Source organism: Nerophis ophidion, linkage group LG17 (genome assembly GCF_033978795.1).
Source record: "Nerophis ophidion isolate RoL-2023_Sa linkage group LG17, RoL_Noph_v1.0, whole genome shotgun sequence".
Classification (NCBI taxonomy): Eukaryota; Metazoa; Chordata; class Actinopteri; order Syngnathiformes; family Syngnathidae; genus Nerophis; species Nerophis ophidion.
In genome coordinates, this window is record NC_084627.1 from 47,463,095 (window position 1) to 47,485,408 (window position 22,314).

General features: G+C 38.3%; 1 protein-coding gene across 4 annotated transcripts; it reads right to left on the reverse strand.

Annotated features, from left to right (window-relative positions):
• Positions 1-511: 511 nt before the first annotated feature.
• On the reverse strand, positions 512-21,051 carry LOC133536500 (bromodomain-containing protein 2-like). Of its 4 annotated transcripts, XM_061877080.1 has the most exons (12): positions 20,887-21,050; positions 19,906-20,147; positions 12,597-12,914; positions 9,822-9,959; positions 9,621-9,753; positions 6,076-6,137; positions 5,680-5,985; positions 4,070-4,198; positions 3,840-3,983; positions 1,223-1,344; positions 894-1,153; positions 512-809 (listed from the first exon to the last, which is right to left on the reverse strand). In XM_061877080.1, the coding sequence occupies exons 3-12, from the start codon at positions 12,789-12,791 to the stop codon at positions 709-711; spliced, it is 1,590 nt and encodes a 529-aa protein (XP_061733064.1). In that variant the 5' UTR covers positions 12,792-12,914; positions 19,906-20,147; positions 20,887-21,050; the 3' UTR covers positions 512-708. The 4 variants fall into 4 exon arrangements, with proteins under 4 accessions (XP_061733064.1, XP_061733066.1, XP_061733065.1 ...); XM_061877082.1 differs by lacking the exon at positions 19,906-20,147 and having other exon boundaries at positions 512-804; positions 20,887-21,051; XM_061877081.1 differs by lacking the exon at positions 19,906-20,147 and having other exon boundaries at positions 1,223-1,341.
• Between the last annotated feature and the right edge of the window lie 1,263 nt (positions 21,052-22,314).

A 22,314-nucleotide genomic window follows, 5' to 3' on the forward strand; every position in this document is an offset into this window, starting at 1 on the left:
GAAGCAGCGAAATGCATGTGTCCGGTCGGCACGCAAATAGCATTCCGTGAATGGCGGGCGTGATGACGTTCAAGGGGACGTTAAGAGTAATATCATCACGGCACGCCCTTAATATTGTAGTCCGAGTGAAAATTGGAGAACGTTGACTCCGGGTGATGTCCGGGAGAGGCATTGAATTCCGGAATCTCCCCGCAACAATCTGGGGGGTCGGCGATTGTGCAGCTGAGCCGCATCAGAGTTGCCAAAGAGCCGCGGGTTGCCGACCCCTGCTCTACAAAATGAACACTCTTTTTTGGAATTTGCTGCAAAAATGTTAGAACTTGGGCCGGCAGTTGAGTATCCTTACCTTAGAAGACAGTCTTGCTTGGAGGCGGAGAAATGCTGAAAGTGACTCCAAAAACACAATTTATGTAAAACATGGGAGCTTTCTTTGACTGAAATGGCTTCTGCCATGTGGCGCCAATAGTCCATTTACTCATGAATCCAGTGCCCAAACGAAGAATTCCAAATGTCGTTTACTCGGTTTGCATTTTTATTATTGTGCAAGACTCCAAAATAAGTCACGTGAGGTCAAGAAAGTTGCGAGTGCCAGTAGGAGATAAGGTGAGAAAGACTATTGAATTCAAGAAAATACTTCTTAATATTCAACAAAAGAGCAAAATACACTGAACATACGTCTTTATCATTTAGAGAGTGAGGAACAAATACCTAACATGAGTCACTGTTGTCTGAAATGGAGTCTTCAGAACTACTGACTGAGTCCGAGGTGCTGCTTTCTATCCGATGAGACCCAACTTGACTCATCTTCTCTGGGTTGAATGAAAAAGAGGATTAGGTGCAACAGATAGTGGTGAAACCATTTTTTAAAGCTCAATGATTATTTTACAACTTACTTTGAAATCTCTTGTACTTCTTGCACAGACAAGACCGGACGTATCGTTGCAGTTTACGTAGAGTCGATGGCTTCATTATCTCAAAGTCGATCTCCAGCTCGTCTTGGTCGGCGTCGCACATCGATGGCTCTCGTGACTGGATGATGCGCACCACATGGCCGAGTTTTACGCCGGACAGTCGGTTGATGTCGAGGCTCAGTTGGTGCTTCTCGTCGTACGTCATCTGCAGGGCTTCTTCGTCACAGACGTTCCTTGGATGACTGGAAATGAAGAGTTTGGACAATACCTTGATAATTTTCCCCCAGAAAAAAACAAAGTGGTCGTCATACCTAAAGCTGACAGTCTGACTGCTTTCGCTGCTCCCTCTGCTTATCCGACTTTCTTCTTTCATTTCGGTCAGATTTTTCGTCATCGGATTATTTGGAGGCGCTTCGGAGAATGTTGTGATCTGCTGGTGAACAAGTGTAAACACATCTGATTTTGTGTTTGAGTGGAAAGCTACAAAAGTAATGTTAACATGTTGCTATGTACACTCAATGACATTCAATACAATAAAGGAGATCAAATAGTGAAAATATTGAAAATACCTCTCAATATTCAGTAACGTGTCAAATACAAGTGGAATTGTGATAATAAAAACAACTTAAAACTGCTCACTAAAATGTTTTAGTGGCCAGTGGATATACTTTATGATCACAGTGCGATGGTAAATAACAGCTAAAACGACTATTGTGGCATTTTTAATGGCATTACAGTGGTACCTCAACTTAAGAGTGTTTCGGGATAAGAGCTGTCTCTCAGATAATTGTTAGGCTTTAAGTTGCAAGCAAAAATTTGAGTCAGAGGCATCCCCGTTATTAGCTGGCGAATCCCGTAACATTTGGTCTAACTCGCTATAGGTCTATATGGAAATAACTGCAGGCCTCAAATTTTAACTTTTTAAAGTTCAAGGCAAGTGTTGCCATTAAGGACGGCTCATATTTTAGGGCACCAAGGCAAACATTATTTTCTTTCGAGGCATATACAGTGGGGCAAAAAAGTATTTAGTCAGCCACAGATTGTGCAAGTTCTCCCACTTAAAATGATGACGGAGGTCTGTAATTTTCATCATAGGTACACTTCAACTGTGAGAGACAGAATGTGATCAAAAATATCCAGGAATTCACATTGTAGGAATTTTAAAGAATTTATTTGTAAATTATGGTGGAAAATAAGTATTTGGTCAACCATTCAAAGCTCTCACTGATGGAAGGAGGTTTTGGCTCAAAATCTCACGATACATGGCCCCATTCATTCTTTCCTTAACACGGATCAATCGTCTTGTCCCCATAGCAGAAAAACCGCCCCAAAGCATGATGTTTCCACCCCCATGCTTCACAGTAGGTATGGTGTTCTTGGGATGCAACTCAGTATTCTTCTTCCTCCAAACACGACGAGTTGAGTTTATACCAAAATGGATACATGGATGATACAGCAGAGGATTGGGAGAATGTCATGTGGTCAGATTAAACCAAAATAGAACTTTTTGGTATAAACTCAACTCGTCGTGTTTGGAGGAAGAAGAATACTGAGTTGCATCCCAAGAACACCATACCTACTGTGAAGCATGGGGGTGGAAACATCATGCTTTGGGGCTGTTTTTCTGCTAAGGGGACAGGACGATTGATCCGTGTTAAGGAAAAAAATTAATGGGGCCATGTATCGTGAGATTTTGAGCCAAATCCTCCTTCCATCAGTGAGAGCTTTGAATGGTTGACCAAATACTTATTTTCCACCATAATTTACAAATAAATTCTTTAAAATGTATACAATGTGAATTCCTGGATTTTTTTTCACATTCTGTCTCTGGGAGAACTTGCACAATCGGTGGCTGACTAAATACTTTTTTGCCCCATTGTATATATATATATATATATATATATATATATATATATATATATATATATATATATATATATATATACACACACACATATATACATACATGTAAACACACACACACATACATACATATACATATATATATATATATATATACACACACATATATATATACATATATATTTATATAAATACCTATATACACACATTTATATATATAAATACATATATACATATATATGTATATATACATACATATATATACATATACATGTTTATATACATATATAAACATAAGTACATATATATAGATGTATACACATACATAAACATATATATATACATATACATGTTTATATACATATATAAACATAAGTACATATATATATAGATTTATACACATACATAAACATATATATATACACATATATATATGCATATATACATATATATGTACATATATAAATATATACTTATACACACATACATATATATATATATATATATATATATATATATATATATATATATATATATATATATATATATATATATATATATATATATATATATATATATATTCAGTGGCCTAGTTGTTATAGTGTCCGCTCTGAGATCGGTAGGTTGTGAATTCAAACCCCGGCCGAGTCATACTAAAGACTATAAAAATGGGACTCATTAACTCCCTGCTTGACACTCAGCATCAAGGGTTTGCACACTCTTGGCAATCTCTCCATGAGCTTCAAGAAGTAGTCACCTGAAATGGTTTTCACTTCACAGGTGTGCTTGAAGTTCATCGAGAAAATGCCAAGAGTGTGCAAAGCAGTAATCACAGCAAAAGGTGCCTATTTTGAAGAAACTAGAATATAAAACATATTTTCAGGTATTCCCTTTTTTTTTGTTAAGTAGCATTGTTTTGATGCCTTCAGTTACAATCTACAATGTAAATAGTCATGAAAATACAGAAAAGCCATTGAATGAGAAGGTGTGTTCAAACTTTTGTCCTGTACTGTACATCTGATTGTAGAAGTAAATAGACTTTGCTTGACTATATCATATGCCCACCTGTTTTGGCAACTCTACAAGTCGGAGGTCTTTTTGATCACGTTTGTCCAAAATGGCACTCAGGCCACCAGTAGCCCGGCCGGAGCCCACCGTTGAAGTCACAGGCTGGTCTGGAACCTTTGCAAACAACCTCTCAAACAAACCCTTGAGGAAATAAAAATGGATACAATCCCACAAGTTGAAATACTTGCATGTTCAGCTGCTCCATTACCTTCTTCCCCCGAACACACCTGAAGTTTCTTGGCCAGGGCGACGACACTGTGGCCCGGGTGGTTGTATTTGTAGCAGTTGGAGAAAATTAACCTGACGTCTGCGGCGAAACTTTGCACATCTTGGTACTCCCCTTTCTCCATTTTTGTCTACAAAACGCAACAAGTCAAAGGGAGCGTCCTTTAGCGGAATGCATGTTACTATTTAGTAGGGATGCACCGATTAATCGGTAACCGAATATATTCGGTCGAATATGGCAAAAAAAGCCACAATCGGCCTTCGGTGGAATGAGTTAAAAACAAGGCCGAATAGTGGCGTGTGACGCAATTTTTGGACGCGGTGACGCAATCAACCAACGTGCAGTGACGTTGGGATATGTTGTGTACCTGTATAAGTGTATGAGGTTACAAGCGCACACTTATTGAGATTTAGTGGGGCCTCTGTTTACATTATTAGCCTGTTGTGTAGGCTACCTGTATAAGTGTATGAGGTTACAAGCACACACTTAATTGAGATTTAGTGGGGCCTCTGTTTACATTATTAGCCTGTTGTGTAGGCTACCTGTATAAGTGTATGAGGTTACAAGCACACACTTATTGAGATTTAGTGGGGCCTCTGTTTACATTATTAGCCTGTTGTGTAGGCTACCTGTATAAGTGTATGAGGTTACAAGCACACACTTAATTGAGATTTACTTGAGCCTTCTGTTTACATTATTAGCATATCTACTGTGGCTAAGCAGACTTTTGCCAAAAGGACAATTCATTTGTTGTGGGTTTATCCACTTTAATGCACTTTATTTTTTTTTGGAATGCATGTTTTGTTTGAAGGCCTAATATAAATGAAAAACTTTGTGCTTTTTTTTGAAAAGCAAAGGCTACTGGATTATTTAAAAAATGTCAATATTCCATCCATCCATCCATCCATCCATTTTCTACCGCTTATTCCCTTTCGGGGTCGCGGGGGGCGCTGGCGCCTATCTCAGCTACAATCGGGCGGAAGGCAGGGTACACCCTGGACAAGTCGCCACCTCATCGCAGGGCCAACACAGATAGACAGACAACATTCACACTCACATTCACACACTAGGGCCAATTTAGTGTTGCCAATCAACCTATCCCCAGGTGCATGTCTTTGGAAGTGGGAGGAAGCCGGAGTACCCGGAGGGAACCCACGCATTCACGGGGAGAACATGCAAACTCCACACAGAAAGATCCCGAGCCTGGATTTGAACCCAGGACTGCAGGAACCTCGTATTGTGAGGCAGACGCACTAACCCCTCTGCCACCGTGAAGCCCAATGTCAATATTCAATAAAAATTCTTTTTTTTTTTTTTTTTTTTTTTTTTTTAATGTCAATATTCAATAAAAAAAATACTTTATTTTGAAAAACATGTCTAAATATTTATTCTAGGCTATTTATGCAATATAAAAAAAATTGTGAAAAACTGCATTCATTATTCGGTATTCGGCCTTCGGCCAAGCGTTTAGATTTTATTCGGCTTCGGCCACAAATTTTCATTTCGGTGCATCTCTACTATTTAGTAGCAAAAATAAAGTCCATTCATCCTATTTCCACCACTTCATCGCAGGGCCAACACAGATAGACATTCACACATGACCATTAATACCTTGACAGTACTGAGATCCATGGGGTATTTGATGATGTTGTGATAATCATGCAGCCCCAAAGCTTCAGCATCCAGAGGCTTGTAGAAAGGCCATGCGTACCCCCAATGCTTCTTTAAGAACATTTCCTTCAAGATGTCCTGGCAGTACTTAAGCGGTTTACGCTGCTTGTCCGCCTCGCCGACTTGGGACACTAATTCCTTTGCGTCAGCTCGGTTGAAGAGGTCGCGTCTTCTCTTGCTTTCCGGCGACTGGTTCAGACAGGTTGTGTCAGTGGCGGCGCCGATTTTCCTCTTCGGGCCCGTCTTCTTCATTAACAGGAAAATAAATGACGGAGTCATTTCAGTAAATTCCATCTAGAAATCATCAATATATGATGCAGGATTGAGAACACATACAGTGTTGGCCTGCTGGGACTGCTCTTTGGGAGTGACAAATGACTTCACATCGGGGGTTGTATCTGAAAGAAATGTAGGTGAAACCTTGGTTTGGGTCACATTTGCATTGCTGAACAAAATGTAATGACCCTACAAAAAGGCCTGGGCCATTATTAGGACTCAGAGGGCCAAATTTAGAGAGAAAATGTGTCTGGGGGCTGGTGTATCTGATTTTTAGGAAGACTAATACAAAACCTGGAATTTTACGGGGGTTTTTTTACTGAATAAGACACCCAGAATGTGGGATTTACAATCTTAACTATGACCGATAAAACACTGAATATTGACAACATGTGGACGTCACTCACACTCTCGATCGACATATTGGATGGGAAAATTGTGATATTAAGTCGGCTCTTACCGCAGACTTGAGTGGATTATGCGACCTCCTCCTGTAGCTGTCAAAAAAGCTGCTGTGATCTTGGCTCCTCCATTGGCTTCTCTGACAGACACTGGCGTTCACCGCAGCCCTCCGACTTTCAGGTATGACTTTATAATCTCACTAAAACACTATTAACACAATAAGCAGATAAGGGATTTTCCAGAATTATCCTAGTAAATGTGTCTAATAACATCTGTATCGCTCACACTGCCGTCACCTGGAGCCGTCGCCTTTTCTTTTTTTTTTAGTGCTTCACTCTAACTTTCATCATCCACAAATCTTTCATCCTCGCTCAAATTAATGGGGAACTCGTCGCTTTCTCTGTCCTAATTGCACTTGCTGCTGGTGACTATGATTATAAAGAATGTTTAGATGTGAGGAGCCCTACAACCAGCTATTTCCGGTACAGGCAAGGCTTTTTTATTAGCAACCAAAAGTTGCGAACTTTATCGTGGTTGTTCTCTACTAAATCCATTCAGCAAAAATATGGCAATATCGCAAAATGATCACGTATGACACATAGAATGTCCTGCTATCCCCGTTTAAATAAGAAAATCTCATTTCAGGAGGCCTTTAAAAATCATGGATTTTTATACTTGGCGCCACCTTGGAAGTATGCTAACGTCTCTGATATTAGCATGCTAACGTTTAATGCTAGCTGTTCAGCTGATGTTTACAGCCCAAAATTGTGCATTTTAGCATTTAGCCGCTATCTTTGAAGTAAGCCAATCTGTCCTATGTCGTCATGCTAATGTTTTATGCTATATTTGAATGTTTAAACCTAAAAATCATGCATTTTGATACTTGGCGCCATCGTAGAAGTATGCTAACATCTCTGATTTTACCATAAAGTTTTATGCTAGCTCTTAAGCTAATTGTGCATGTGGGCGTCACTCACACTCTCGATCGACATATTTTACAATCAAGCGAAAAATTCAACAAACACAGCAAAATATAAACACAGAGGGTAAAAAAAAAAAAAAAACACCTATAATCTGATATACCACTAAGCTTTAAAACTTTGCTGTAAAAATCTCTTTCCACGTCGGTCCCTCACACCCGCATTTCAGGCTGGCCGCTCTGGAAACACGCTGTGGAAACGCTCCCCACCCACACTGCTTGGTGCCTGGTCTGAGCTGCTGTGACTTAGATTACCATAGTAACTAATTAGATTACCATATTAACTAGTATAATACACAAAAGCCCAGATCTCAACCACTGAAATACTTTATACAGTGCAAGATTTGCGGTAATTTGAAAACATCACTGCACATCATAATGGCAGCTACAGCTTCAAAGTTTTTTAAAGATCTAAAAAAATTATTTGGGAACCCCGGCGGGCCAGATTTAAAAGATCAACGGGCCTTAATTTTTCCGGGTCTGCCCTACAGGGTAAAAAAGGCTCAATGCTGTGGTGGAGGCGCTGGCAACCCACGCAACATCACTGTGCTGTACACAAGGTTTCAGCCACAAATTTGTAAACATCTTACATCTTTACTGAGCACTTCGGACTTTATTGGCTGATCCAATTAATACTTTGTATGCTGGCATAGGAAAATCTGCATCTGCAGTCCCTCATGAATACTAAAGAATAGAATAGAATGTGTTTATTGTCATTGTACAACGAAATTTTACACAAAACTAATTTAGTGCAAATTCGTAATAACACATGAAGACATAAGAACATAGATGAAAATACATGAAAATACCCAGCACACAGCTCACATTCATTCTTGTCTTGTGTTCAGTGACACTATTGTTCTCGGGTAAAAAATGTTCTTCAATCTGTTAGTCCGGCATTTTATTGTCCTGTATTTCCTGCCCGAGAGCAGCAGTTCAAAAAGCTAGTGAGAGTAAAGAGAAGTTAAAGGCCTACTGAAATGAGATTTTCTTATTTAAACGAGGATAGCAGGTACATTCTCTGGGTCATACTTGATCATTTTGCGTTATTGCCATATTTTTGCTGAAAGGATTTAGCAGAGAAAATCGACGATAAAGTTTGCTACTTTTGGTCGCTAACAGAAAAGCCTCGCCTGTTCCGGAAGTCGCAGACGATGACGTCACATGTTGATGGCTCCTCACATCCTCACATTATTTTTAATGGGAGCCCCCAACAAAAAGCTATTCGGACCGAGAAAACGACAATTTCCCCATTAATTTGAGCGAGGATGAAAGATTTGTGTTTGAGGATGTTGATAGCGACGGACTAGGAAAAAAAAAAAAAAATTCAAGTTAAAAAAAAAAACGCGATTGCATTAGGACGGATTCAATGTTTTTAGACACATTTACTAGGATAATTCTGGGAAATCCCTTATCTTTCTATTGTGTTGCTAGTGTTTTAGTGAGTTTAATAGTACCTGATAGTCGGAAGGGTGTATCCACAGGTGTCTTGAAGCCAGTGTCTGATGGAAGTCGACGGCAGCTGTACAGACGGCACAAGCTCAGCTGATCTCCAGTAAGTGGCGACTTTTTACCACAATTTTCTCACCAAAAACTGCTGGTTGACATTTGGCCGAGAACCATGTTTGCTTGACTGCTCTGATCCATAGTAAAGTTTCACCTCCGGGAATTTTAAACAAGGAATCACCGTGTGTTTGTGTGGCTAAAGGCTAAAGCTTCCCAACTCCATCTTTCTACTTTGAATTCTCCATTATTAATTGAACAAATTACAAAAGATTCAGCAACACAGATGTCCAAAATACTGTCTAATTATACGGTTAAAGCAGACGACTTTTAGCTCTGTGTGTGCGCAGCGCTAATATTTCCTCACAGTCCGTGACGTCACGCGTACACATCAGCATTCCGCGACGTTTTCAACAGGACACTTCGCGGAAAATTTAAAATTGCAATTTAGTAAACTAAAAAGGCCGTATTGGCATGTGTTGAGATGTTAATATTTCATCACTGATATATAAACTATCAGACTGCATAGTCAGTAGTAGTGGCTTTCAGTAGGCCTTTAAAGGTACTATTTGCAACTTACTCACAGTAACATTTTTCATTTAAAAAAATATAACACGAACAGCACCATGTTTGCTTGACAATTGTCTATATTTTTCACAATTACGTAATTAGTTTGTTTTTACCGGCCCAGTCAAGTAGTTTCTCAGCAACGCTTTGTTACCTGAAATTCTACTTTTGCGTTTTCCTTTGGCTGCATTAGGTAACAGCTCCACTTCTTTCTGAGGCATCTGCGCGACTTTTTGCAAGTAAACCTTCTCCACCGCCAGCGCCATCAGCACGATATCATCTGTGGGCTAGAGGAGTGGACGTGGTCAGGGGATATCTACCAGCAGCCATCCATATCGGCCTGCACGTGTCATACCTTGTTGTAGACGTAGCAGTTGGTGAACATGGTGTTGAAGTCTTGCAAACATTCACTTGCACTCCAATAGTAGTTGTTCTCCAGCCGTTGCTTGATGGTCCCCAAATCCATAGGGTTGGTTATCACGGTGTGATAATCCTAATCCATAGAAAGAATGCCCATGTTATATCAACAATGTTCTTCGGGGTTACACAGCAGCAAAATTATTAGTGGAAATCAAAGTCATTCTTTAACAACTGTAAACATCCAAAGGTTGATTTCAATGTATTGTGTATGAAAGAGGTTCCAAAAAATACTACAACATCAATTCACTGATGGTGTGTTAATATTCCTTTTATGTGTTTTAAATTGATATTGTGTTATTCTTTGATTTCAATACATTGGTAGATAACAGTAACATTTAGTTTGGGTACCTTTCACATTAGAATTGATACGATACCGGTTACCCCTATCTAGGAATCAATAATGGTACTCAATGGTACACATTTGTGGTACTTTTTTTCTATCTGTGTTCAAATGTGTCTCACTGCGCTTTATTATATCTTAGGGATGCACCAAAATGAAAATTTGTGGCCAAACCCAAAGCCGAATAAAATTTAAACGCTTGGCCGAAGGCCGAATACCAAATAATGAATGCAGTTTTTCACAATTTTTTTAATATTGCATAAATAGCCTAGAATAAATATTTACACGTTTTTCAAATAAAGTATTTTTTTATTGAATATCGACCTTTTTTAATATTCCAGTAGTCTTTGCTTTTCAAAAAAAGCACATTTTTCATTTGTATTATGCATTCCAAAAAAAAATGAAGTGCATTAAAGTGAATAAACCCACAACAAATGAATTATTGTCCTTTTAGCAAAAGTCTGCTTAGCCACAGTAGATATGCTAATAATGTAAACAGAAGGCTTAAGTAAATCTCAATTAAGTGTGTGCTTGTAACCTCTTACACTTATACAGGCAGCCTACACAACAGGCTAATAATGTAAACAGAGGCCCCACTAAATCTCAATAAGTGTGTGCTTGTAACCTCATACACTTATACAGGTACACAACATATCCCAACGTCACCACGTCACTGCACGTTGGTTGATTGCGTCAACGCGTCAAAAAATTGCGTCACACGCCACTATTCGGCCTTGTTTTTAACTCATTCCACCGAAGGCCGAATGTGGCTTTTTTTGCCATATTCGGTTACCGATTAATCGGTGCATCCCTATTATATAGTAAACTTAGTCAAGTAGTAGTTTTTGCCATCAAGTTAAAAGTGCCAGGCTTTTTATGTGGAGTCCTAAAAAGTGGTTAAACTGTAAGTCTTGTATTTATTACGCACAAGCTATCTGATTATAACGTGCACCTTAGTTGTATTTTTGCTCACCAAATTTGGAGGTGTTGAAATCAACATGTAAAATTGCTAATGCTAATCGGTCACATAGAAAATGCCATGTAAATTAGCGTCAAGCTGGCCGATTTTGAAAACTGGCGCTTTACTGTACTTTTTGAACGACTTCTTCTTGCTTTGTTGTCATGGGGAATTGTAACATTACCAAAAGGCAGTCCGGCTTAATCTGAGTGTGTGACCGCTCGTTTTAAGTGCTTGAGATAAAAAATAAATACGTCTTTAAAAAATTAAGAGCTTGAGCCGGTGCAGAGTCTGCAACCAGACATGACGTTTACACTAAAAAATTTTGGGTTAAAAAATAACCCAATTTTAACCTAATTGCTGGTTCAAAAAAGGACATGCCTCTTATTTGAGTTATTTTAACCAACATTTTGGGTTAATCTTTTCAACCCAACTTCAGCGTTAAATTATTTAACCCAAAATTGAGTTATTCTAACTTAATGTTGGTTGAATCATAACCCAACTGTGTTATGCACACTACAATGTTGAGTTATTCCCAACCCAACAATTGGGTTGCGCAGCAATTTAGCACTCCTAAACACAATAGTTGGTTAAAAATTAGAAATTTTACTGCTGGTTTGTCCAACTCCTTCCCAACTACTGATCAAAATTATTTTTATTCCATTAAAATATACTCAAAAGCAAGATATCAGTGACATTTATTTTTTTACAACAATTGCTGTGTATGGTCATAGTAGTCCTATACAGCATGCTCAAATATGTTTGTGTACATAAGATGTGTGATTGTAAATAATGTTAATGAGATTAATCCTTAATAAAATTCCCTTCAAGAAAAGTTACTTTTTAATAACAAAAGGTTTTTACCCAAAAATGCGTTATTCATTGAAAAACAACCCAATGGTTCATAATTTGGAATCGAGTAAATATAATACCCTTATAACTCAAATAATGGATTGCTCTTCATACAAATAACTCCAAAATTTAACCCAAAGCTCGCAGCTCATAAATTGGGTTATCAAAATAACTTAGCATTTTTTCAAATCAATCAATTAATCATAGTGTGAAATCCATTTTGAGTGTGAATGTGCAGCAAATGTCTCAAAATATGTCACCTTTCGATTTTAGGTCAATCAGTAATACAGATTTTTGTCGGTACCTATAAAAGTAACGAACTTGGTACCCATCCCTAGTAACGTTAGATTACTACAACTTCCCTGGTTTAACATTCCTTGCTATTTAATTCCAATAGATAAGGGAAAACAGATCCATTGGAGAGAAATAAGTTGCCGTTCTAAACTGGCATTTTAAGTCCACTTAGTGCAAAAAAAAGCTAATTGGTCAACTCCAAAAATTAAATTGACAGCACAACGCAACACAACCTTTACTTCTCACTACACACAGTTGGTACTCACTGGTAGTTGAAGAGCCACAGCATCGACAGGATGATAGAAAGGCCAGGCAAAATAGTGCCTCCACACACCCCTGACCACTACATTCTGCATGAACTGCAGCTGGTTGGTCTTTCGGCCTATCTTGTTGGCATTCATGACCTCAGGAGGTGGAGGGTTCTCAAAACGCGGCATAGATTGGTCTGTGTCCGCCGGCATGATCACCGATGCAGGGTCAGAAAACAAGCTGGTTTAAATTATCCTCTGCAAATCCTGCAGCTGTAGTTTTCAGGGGAATGGAAGGGAAGTGGAGCCAAGTAGTTGCTGCGTTCTTCCCAAGACCTGTTGGAATGAAAACATGCTAAGGTCAGTGTGAACTGAAGGATAAATAGCTCCGACAATAACAAAGGCCCTCTGAAGGACTGCATACCAGTTTGTGTCAGAAATCACACTTGCCACAATACTCTGCAAATGAGTACATTACAGTTACACCTGCGTTCATTGCTCTGGGTCTCGAAAGTGTCGACTGGTTTGCCTTCAAACATCTTGAAATACACTCATAGCACTTTCCTTTCTATAGGACAGATCGTTTGATGTAACAAAAAGGTATAAATTGCATGAAAATGTCAAAAAGGTACCACAGGATAGTCTGCACAGAGACAACGTTTCTAAAAACATCAACCAACTGTGATTAGAAACTGACCCCTTTGTTGAAAAGGCCCAAGTATGTTTAATTACTGTACTGTTTGCTCCTCTGGGCTTACTTTTAACTGTTATTTGTTTATGATTTTTTTTAAATGAGCTTGTTGTTGAGTGTTGCTATGGTTACAATTGCATTTAGTGACATCATATGCACTGTTTTGATCTGTTGGCGCTCGCCTTTCTAAGGAGTATAGAGCCCACTGATGGACGGACCAAATACAATCTTTCTGTTGTTTGTTCCAGTCCTGTAATAATCCTGGGTCGTGTTCATGCTTGATCAAAAAAAAACTATACCAGTCAAACAAACGGCCTCTTGTCTTTGTTAGCCGTACCACAAATATGAAGTGTGAATACTGCCTGAAACAGGGGTGGCCACACTTTTTCTGCAGGCGAGCTACTTTTCAATTGACCAAGTCGAGGGGATCTACCTCATTTATATTTTTAATTTATATTTATTTATTTATGAAAAAGACGTTTTTTTAAACAAGTTAAAGGTGTTTAAAATTATAATACAAGCATGTTTAACACATATAGATTCCTTTCTTTCGTGAAGACAAGAATATAAGTTGGTGTATTACCTGATTGTTTGGAATCAGACAGTAGTAATGATAAAGTCCACATTTCTGAATGGAGGAGAAAAAAACTCCTTATTTCTGTCCAATACCACATGAAAGTGGTTAGTTTTTGGCATTTAATTTGTCCAGCTTCCATACTCCTTTTTATACACTTTACAAGAAATACATCGGCGGCCAACTCCGTAGCTTGCCAGCTTGTGCACGCCAGCTTTCTGAGACTCTTATTTTGTTAGCGCAGGCAGGATGAAGCAGGGCTTTTATTGTGAAGACAGGAACTGTGCAGTCGTTTTTTAGAGTTTTGACGGCGGGTACACTGCGAGAGTCTGTTGAAATAAAGTGTTTCTCGCCTTCCTGACGGTCAATTTTCCTTAATAATGAGCTTGTCGAACGTCATCTCACAAGACCCTCGGGTGCCGTAAATGTCAATCAAGTGACGAAAATGACTTCTTGGTGAATATTGATGATCACTAATTTTTAGGTCGGTTTTTTAATGCCTGGCTGGCGATCGACCGGTAGCTTGCGATCGACGCAATGTGCACCCCAGGCCTAAAACAAATACACAGTGGAATAAGTTTTTGAACACCACACTTTTCGGGTCAACCTGCCACCATTATCCACAGGTTAATGCGCTTCCTATAATGAAAACACCACGTCCACGCAACTAGTGATTGATATCCATCTTTTGGTACCAGTACCAAAATGTATTTCCATACTTTTCTAAATAAAAGGGGACCAAAAAAATTGCATTATTGGCTTTACTTTAACAAAACCTCTTACGGTACGTTAAACATATGTTTCGTATTGCAAATTTCTCCTTAAATAAAATAGTAAAAATACTGCTTCATTTTAACAAAACATCTTACGGTACGTTAAACATATGTTTCGTATTGCAAGTTTGTCCTTAAAAAAAAAGTGAACATAATAGACAAGTTGTCTTTTAGTAGTAAGTAAACAAACAAAAGCTTCTAATTATTCTGCTGACCTATTCAGTAACTTATTGTGTCATTCCCCATTCTATTATTTCGTCAAAATTATAAAGGACAAGCTGTAAAAATGTATTATTAACCTACTTGTTCATTTACTGTTATCTGCTTACTTTCTCTTTTAACATGTTCTGTCTACACTTCTGTTAAAATGTACTAATCACTTATTCTTCTGTTGTTTGATACGTTACCTTAGTTTTGGATGACACCACAAAAATACTAGGTAGTTACAGGATCATACACTGGTGTACATTTGTACAGAGTGTATAGAGTCACATTTGTACAGAGTGTATAGAGTCACATTTGTACAGAGTGTATAGTTACATTTGTACAGAGTGTATAGTTACATTTGTACAGAGTGTATACAGTCACATTTGTACAGTGTATAGAGTCACATTTGTACAGAGTGTATACAGTCACATTTGTACAGTGTATAGAGTCACATTTGTACAGAGTCTATAGTTATATTTGTGTACAGAGTGTATACAGTCACATTTGTACAGAGTGTCTAGTTATATTTGTACAGTGTATACAGTCACATTTGTACAGAGTGTATAGTTAGTTACATTTGTACAGAGTGTATAGTTAGTTACATTTGTACAGAGTGTATACAGTCACATTTGTACAGTGTATAGAGTCACATTTGTACAGAGTGTATAGTTACATTTCTGTACAGTGTATACAGTCACATTTGTACAGTGTATAGTTATATTTGTACAGTGTATACAGTCACATTAGTACAGTGTATACAGTCACATTTGTACAGTGTATAGTTACATTTGTACAGAGTGTATACAGTCACATTAGTACAGTGTATACAGTCACATTTGTACAGTGTATAGTTACATTTGTACAGAGTGTATACAGTCACATTAGTACAGTGTACACAGTCATATTTGTACAGTGTATAGTTACATTTGTACAGAGTGTATACAGTCACATTTGTACAGAGTGTATAGATTGTACATTTGCACAGAGTGTCTAGAGTCAGATTTGTACAGAGTGTCTAGAGTCACATTTGTACAGTGTATAGAGTCACATTTGTACAGAGTGTATACAGTCACATTTGTACAGAGTGTATACAGTCACATTTGTACAGAGTGTATAGTTACATTTGTACAGAGTGTATAGTTACATTTGTACAGTGTATACAGTCACATTTGTACAGAGTGTATAGAGTCACATTTGTACAGAGTGTATAGTAACATTTGTGTACAGAGTGTATAGAGTCACATTTGTACAGAGTGTATAGCGTGTACATTTGTACAGAGTGTATAGAGTCACATTTGTACAGAGTGTATAGAGTCACATTTGTACAGAGTGTATAGAGTCACATTTGCACAGAGTGTACATTGTACAGAGAGTATAGAGTGTACACTGTTCTCTTCCACACCTTTCTTTGCACTTCTATATTTTTTATATATTTACACATTGTTTTCTTGCATGCACACATCGTACTGTATGGTATGGCCTCAATCTCGTTACCCTGCGTGATGACAATAAAGCAGATTCTGATTCTGGTCATAATTTAAGTTCTCATGTGTCCAGGGAATTATTTCCCGAGTTTATGAATATAATATTAATTTTTTAAAAATGTAATGATAGTAAATATTGATGTAATCATAGTAATATCGACTCCTTACGCTCTTGTACTTGGTATCATTAGAGTGGATGTCAGGTGTAGTGAAGCATGTTTAGCTATTCCTCGTCCTGCAGGGATGATACTTGTGAAACAACTCACTTTATTTGTCGCCATGGAGGTGAGGATTAGTGATTTAGAAGTAGCTAAAACACTGCAGAGGGATGTTTGCTGCTAGCTAGCTAGCCACGTCTTAAAGCACCTCTTCCTGAGGTTGTTTTAGTGTCATAGCTTCCCCTTTATCTTTAGTATTTAGGCCAGAATGTGTCCATTCTCCCTTTTCTGTCTACACACTGTGTCTGCTTGTCAGTACTCTGTGATCGTGCACTGCCGAACATGCTCCTCTGCTCGTAAAACCAGCAATTTCACGACGTGACGACAACACGCTGTCATGCTTGTTAAAAATAAATTACAATCCGGTACGTTTCAAACAGAGTATTAAACCATTCTTGATTCATTAGTACCGCGATACTATAATAGTACCGGTATACCGTACAACTCTAGTACACAGACAGATATATATATATTTTTTGTCTGTATCACATCGCACCATTTAGTACACCGAGTGCCAGACAGCTCTTTGAAAAAGAAGGTGAGGAACACTATTGAATAACTTGCAGCAAAAGTACGATGGGACAAAAGTCTGTGAAGCTCTTCCCTCCCCTCATCGCCATCTTCGCCAACAGGGGTCTTCACTAAAAAGGTAAACGTGATATTAAATAGTTATTTAACAGTGGCGTGCCGTCAGGGCCAGCAATGCCTTCTCTGCTGGCCTAACATAACCAGAAATCATGATCATAATTAAAGATAATAGTATTTTTTTATTTACTTTCCCTAAATATCTAAAAGTATTCACATTCTCCTCATGTCATATTAGTGCTGTTGTTTTTCGTTCATAGAGTTTTTATCCAATCAGAATTCAGCTAGCTTTTGTTGCCATGCTGTACCAAATCTGCCAGAAGCCTTCAGATTCAACAATGCGGGCGTTTGTGCACTGTAAGTGAACAGGAACATACAGTGGATAGATGATTGCGATAGCCAATCAGATCACGAGTTGTTGTCAGTAAGGCCTTCCAGATGGCAGATATAGATATATATAGTGATGTTATGAGCCAGGTAGCATAAGAACTCCGTTACCCAGCATGCCACAGTAGTGAAGCGCATGCACAGTAGCCCCGTTTTAATGTAGACATGCCAGCAGCAGGATGTTTTTGATGAGCACGCTGCGGAGTAACCACTAAGAAGTCAGCCAACACGCCTTGTCTGCATCTTTTATGATTTGACAAGACAACACAGATATTTGCAAGTCCATTTTCAAGAAGGATATTTAGAGAGAAAGTACATCTTGTGCGACGATGGCGGCCAATCCCCGGAAACTAGCTCAGCTGTCGATTAAAATGTCAGTTCAGATATTTTATTTCTTAATGTTTTCACGTTTAAAATGTTTTGTTGCCATTTTAATTTTGACAGTACCACATAGGATATGTTTTAATTGCTGATGCAGGTTTATAGATTTTTTTAAATGCGCCAGAAAATAACCCGTTTTGTACACTGTTGATATGATTCAATGGAGAATAGTGCGTAAATGTGTTCCTGAATAGTATTTCTCCAGCAATGGTCATGTGGTAACATAAATGATGGGATTTTGAGAGGTAATCGTTGAAGTATGACATCACTGAAGGCCTAAATGGGAAACGCACGGCCCGCCACTGTTATTTAAATATTTTTTGATTGATCGATTGAAAACTTTTATTAGTAGATTGCACAGTAAAGTACATACTCCGTACAACTGACCACTAAATGGTAACACCCGAATAAGTTTTTCAACTTGTTTAAGTCGGGGTCCACGTTAATCAACTCATGGTTATCTACCAATAGTCATGTGTATGTATTACACATGTAAATATATAATAATTCCATGTAAAATAAGTTTTGTGTTAATAGTTTTGGGTTTAATAGGAATATGTTGTTTTATTCTTTATTCAACTGGCGTTTTAGACCTGATTAATAACAACCACTCACCGGAAATACATTTTTAAAAGTGGCACAGCAAATGTTGCAAACCCTTAAAAACACCAAAGATTCCACTAAATTTGGGTAAAGTCATACATTAATCAAATATGTTGCTAATTTGACATTATAAAATTAGTTTTGTGTTAATAGGAATATGTTGTTTTATTCTTTATTCAACTGGCGTTTTGGACCTGATTATTAACAAAAACCACCGGAAGTAGATTTTTGAAAGAAGCACAGCGATTGTTGCAAATCATTGAATTTGGGTATAGTTGTACATTAATCAAATAATGTTGCTAATTTGACAGTGTAAAATGAGTTTTGTGTTAATAGTTTGGGGTTTAATGGGAATATTTTTTTTTTTTTATTAAACTGGCGTTTTGGAACCAATTTCTAACAAAAACCACCGGAAATACATTTTTAAAAGTGGCACACCAACTGTTGCAAATCATTGAATTTGGGTATAGTTGTACATTAATCAAATAATGTTTCTAATTTGACGGTGTAAAATGATTTTTTTGTGTTAATAGTTTGGGGTTTAATGGGAATATGTTGTTTCAATCTTTATTCAACTGGCGTTTTGGAACTGATTACTAACAAAAACCACCAGAAGTACATTTCTAAAAGTGGCACAGCGATTGTTGTAAATCAGTAAAAAAAAAAGAAAAAAAAGATTTACGATTCTATTGAATTTGGGTAAAACTGTACATTAATCAAATATGTTGCTAATTTGACATTTTAAAATGAAGTTTGTGTTAATAGTTTTGGGTTTAATTGGAATAATTTGTTTCATTATTTATTCAACTGGCGTTTTGGAACTAATTACTAACAAAAACCACCGGAAGTACATTTTAAACAGTGGCACAGCAATTGTTGCAAATCATTGAATTTAGGGTCAAGTTGTACATTAAAGGCCTACTAAAACTCACTACCACCGACCACGCAGTCTGATAGTTTATATATCAATGACGAAATATTAACATTGCAATACATGCCAATACGGCCTTTTTACTTTATTAAATCGCAATTTTAAATTCCGCGCTAAGTATCCTGTTGATGACGCATATGATGACGTGTGTGCGTGACGTGTCAGATTGTAGCAGACATTTTTTTCCAGCCCGATCCCAGCTACAAGTAGTCTGCTTTAATCGCATAATTCCACAGTATTCTGGACATCTGTGTTGCTGAATCTTTTGCAATTTGTTCAATTAATAATGGAGACGTCAAAGAAGAAAGATGTAAGTGGGAAGCAGTGTATTGTGGCCACATTTAGCAACACAAACACAGCCGGTGTTTCATTGTTTACATTCCCGAAGTTGAAGCTTTACTATGGAACAGAGCGGTCAAGCGAACATGGTTCCCGACTACATGTCACCCGGCAGGTTTCAGAGAGAAAATTGTGGTAATAAGTCGGCTCTTACCGTAGACATGAGCGGAGCTTGCGTCGTTCTTCGTGCACCTGTCAAAGAGGCAGCAGCAGACTGTCTTGCCTCCTCCGACCGGCCGCCCCCAAAAGTGGAATGCTTCCACCGTGGAGGAGAGGGGAAAAAAGCTCAGCCCGGCCCGACCGGCTGCCTTCGCTTCGCCGAGAAACGTGGCTTCCCTCAGAGACACTGGCGGTCACCACACCCCTCCGACTTTCAGGTACGACTATATAATCTCACTAAAACATTAGTAAGACAATAAACAGATAAGGGATTTTCCAGAATTATTCTCGTAAATGTGTCTAATAACATCTGAATCACTCCCACTGCCCTGTCATTTTTTTTCCTAGTCCTTCACTCTCACTATCCTCATCCACAATTCTTTCAATCTCGCTCAAATTAATGGGGAAATCGTCGCTTTCTCGGTCCGAATCGCTGTAGCTGCTGGTGGCTATGATTGTAAATAATGTTCAGATGTGAGGAGCTCCACAACCCGTGACGTCACGCACACTTCCGGTACAGGCAAGGCTTTTATATTTGAGACCAAAAGTTGATGTGGATGTTCTCTACTAAATCCTTTCAGCAAAAATATGGCAATGTCGCGAAATTATCAAGTATGACACATAAAATGGACCTGTTATCCCCGTTTAAATGAGATAATCTCATTTCAGTAGGCCTTTAATCAAATATGTTGCTAATTTAACATAACTCTCTTATTAGCGTGAGGAACGCGTAAAAATGAGTCATTTGAGGCGTAAACATGAAAGAAGTAGGGCGAACTTGCCAAGTCATTGCTAATAAAGCTGGGCTGTGGGAGTCGATACGGAAACTATTCAAAGAGTCGACATGAAAGAAGAAAGACGTCGACGATAACAAAACATGAGGGGCCATCAACTTATGCACGTGTGTTCCCCGCCGCCCACACACAACTGGAGAACAAGACGCGAAACGTGTTTTGAAGGATTTATATGACGTTACCTTGCAAGCAGGTTTATGAAGCTGTCAGCTGATTTCATTCCATGACAACGCGTCGAAAACAAAAGAAAAACATCGCCTTGTCAACTTCAAACGGCAAAGTTCTTTAGCTCCACTTCCGGCGGAAGTTGGTACCGTACTCGGGATTGCTGAACGATACGGATACCGGTCCTACCATGGGTGGTATCGGTATCAGATTTATTATTTTTAATTTTTTATTAATCAATCCGACAAAATAATAATAATAATAGTAATAATAATACAATTCCAACCCCAGCAACACTCAGAACAACAATTAACAGAGCAATTAAGAGGACACACAAACATGACACAAAACAATCCAAAGGTAGTCAAACATGCTTGCCAACCTTGAGACCTCCGATTTCGGGAGGTGGGGGGGCGTGGTTGGGGGCGGGGCGTGGTTGAAAGGGGAGGAGTATATTTACAGCTACAATTCACCATATATATCCATCCATCCATTTTCTACCGCTTATTCCCTTTTGGGGTCGCGGGGGGCGCTGGCGCCTATCTCAGCTACAATCGGGCAGAAGGCGGGGTACACCCTGGACAAGTCGCCACCTCATCATATATATATATATATATATATATATGAAATACTTGACTTTCAGTGAATTCTAGGCATATATATGTATGTATATATATATATATATATATATATATATATAATGTAAGTGTGAATGTTGTCTGTCTATCTGTGTTGGCCCTGCGATGAGGTGGCGACTTGTCCAGGGTGTACCCCGCCTACCGCCCGATTGTAGCTGAGATAGGTGCCAGCGCCCCCCGTGACCCCGAAAGGGAATAAGCGGTAGAAAATGGATGGATGGATGGATGGATATATATATATTAGGGCTGCGAATCTTTGGGTGTCCCACGATTCGATTCTATATCGATTCTTAGGGTCGCGATTGTATATCGATTTTTTCGATTCTCGATTCAAAAACGATATTTTTCCGATTCAAAACGATCCTGTATTCATTCAATACTTGGGATTTCAGCAGTATCTACCCCAGTCTACTGACATGCTAGCAGAGTAGTATATTAAAAAAAAAAAAAAAAAAAAAAAAAGCTATTATAATTGTAAAGGACAATGTTTTATCAACTGATTGCAATAATGTAAATTTGTTTTAACTATTAAACGAACCAAAAATATGACTTATTTTATCTTTGTGAAAACATTGGACACAGTGTGTTGTCAAGCTTATGAGATGTGAAGCAAGTGTAAGCCACTGTGACACATTTTTTAAATTTTTATAAATGTCTAATGATAATGTCAATGAGGGATTTTTAATCACTGCTATGCTGGAATTATAACTAATATTGATGCCGTTGTTGATAATATTCATTTTTGTTTCACTACTATTGGTTTGTTCTGTGTGGTGTTTGTGTCTCCTCTCAATTGCTCTGTTTATT

Coding starts and splice junctions, on each gene's coding strand:
- LOC133536500 (XM_061877079.1), bottom strand. CDS start 12,791: ATGCCGGCGGACACAGACCAATCTATGCCGCGTTTTGAGAACCCTCCA. Junction 9,960..12,596: donor CTGTGGCTCTTCAACTACCA/GTGAGTACCAAC, acceptor TCTATGGATTAG/GATTATCACACCGTGATAAC. Junction 810..893: donor GAAGTACAAGAGATTTCAAA/GTAAGTTGTAAA, acceptor CATTCAACCCAG/AGAAGATGAGTCAAGTTGGG.